This window comes from Octopus bimaculoides, chromosome 7 (assembly GCF_001194135.2).
Source record: "Octopus bimaculoides isolate UCB-OBI-ISO-001 chromosome 7, ASM119413v2, whole genome shotgun sequence".
NCBI lineage: Eukaryota > Metazoa > Mollusca > Cephalopoda > Octopoda > Octopodidae > Octopus > Octopus bimaculoides.
This window is the reverse complement of record NC_068987.1, coordinates 48,160,210-48,161,805: the sequence shown is the minus strand read 5'-3', so window position 1 is coordinate 48,161,805 and position 1,596 is coordinate 48,160,210. Positions and strand designations below refer to the sequence as shown.

General features: G+C 39.4%; 1 protein-coding gene across 1 annotated transcript in view; it reads left to right on the top strand.

Annotated features, from left to right (window-relative positions):
• Positions 1–1,596, top strand: part of LOC106873264 (uncharacterized) — a 5,091-nt gene that overhangs the window by 1,577 nt on the left and 1,918 nt on the right. The window contains exons 2-4 of the mRNA XM_014920557.2: positions 103–133; positions 231–416; positions 493–568. Coding sequence (XP_014776043.1) covers positions 103–133; positions 231–416; positions 493–568 — 293 coding nt within the window. The remainder of the gene's footprint in view (positions 1–102; positions 134–230; positions 417–492; positions 569–1,596) is intronic.

Genomic DNA, 1,596 nt, shown 5'->3' with positions numbered 1-1,596 from the left:
CCATTTACTGCTCCGCCATGTGAGCAGTTTTTTTACACTTGATATATTTAGAATTTAATTTAGTAATGTTATTGTTTTGTGTTTTTCTCCTTTTCTCTTCAGCTCTACGACCGGATTGTACCGAAAACTGTTGGTGAGCGAAATTTTTAATTTATTGCTGACATTTTTTTCCGAACTAAAATATGTTAGTATTTGTTCAAGTTAAAAATAACGGGATGTTTATTTTTCAGAGAACTTCAAAGCGCTCTGCACTCATGAGAAGGGATTTGGATACAAGAACAGTAAGTTCCATCGTGTAATTCCCCAGTTCATGCTTCAAGGTGGTGACTTCACCCGTGGAAATGGGACCGGCGGTAAGAGTATTTATGGTAATAAATTTGTCGACGAAAACTTCCAGGAGAAACATACAAAACCGGGTAAGTTTAAATTTAAGTGGTTTTGTAATGACAGCTCTTTATTTTGGATTTCGTCTAACTGTTTTTTCTCTTATAGGTATGTTGTCTATGGCCAATGCTGGCCCGAACACCAACGGCTCTCAGTTCTTCATCACAACTGTAGCGACTCCCTGGTAAGGCAATTTTCAGTCATTGTTACCTTTATAGGTTTTCAACTTTACTCCCTGTGATATATAACTACGAGTATCTGGCTGTTGAAATTTTGTAGGTTGTATTAGGATGTGTTTTCAATTGCTTCGGTGGAAAAGAATTTAATCGAAAGTGGGTGCGCCAACAATATGGTGTCTCTGCGACTTTTTCTCGTAGCAAATTGGTTGATCCTCCCCCGTTAACGAAAACAAAAAAAAACAAACTGCTGGGTGTTAGTTGTGGAGAACGAGAGAAAATACACAAACGGACCGGAGGGGAGGGACTTTCGGAGGATTCACAAGATGCGATTTTTCCTCTCGCAAAGGAAAATGAATGAGATTTTATGGAATCTCACGTTTCTGGCTGCGGAGAATCAGATTCTGAAATTAAAAAATTGTAAACTTTCAATTTTTCAAAGAAAAAGTACCCTCAGCTCCCTCTCCTCCTATTTCTACGGCCTTAGCCTTCAAGCAGGCTTTCCACATGTTAGAAATGACAGCAAATCTCTCGATATTAAGATCTTTACCCGTTAACAAAAACAAAACGGTCAATGTAAAGATCCTCTCTCCGGACCAAAAAAGAATTAACCAGCCTGTGGGGTGTTAACAAGTATGTAGAAAGCGATTTCGTTATCTCAGTTCTGTGAGATTTGGCTGTTGTTTCTAGCATATGGATAGCCGGCTCGAAGGCCTGAGGTTTTTTTTAATTTTGTTGAAAGATTGAAATTTTACTTTTTTTTCTTTCAAAATCCTTAAGTTTCCTCCCTCAGGGTCGTCAGCATGCATTTTTTTTGTCCCAGGTGAAGGTCTTTAAATTATGCAACAAACGAGCCCGCTGGATGTTATCTTTTCTATTTGTCATTTGGCTGCGGCCATACTCGAGTAATACCCAGGGCAGCGGTGGTAGAGATCATGGACCCCACATTTTTGTGGGTATTTTTGTCTACAGGAACACACTATGCCGAGGGCGGAGATGCCGAATCTGCATTTCATACTTTAGATTTTTCTCCACC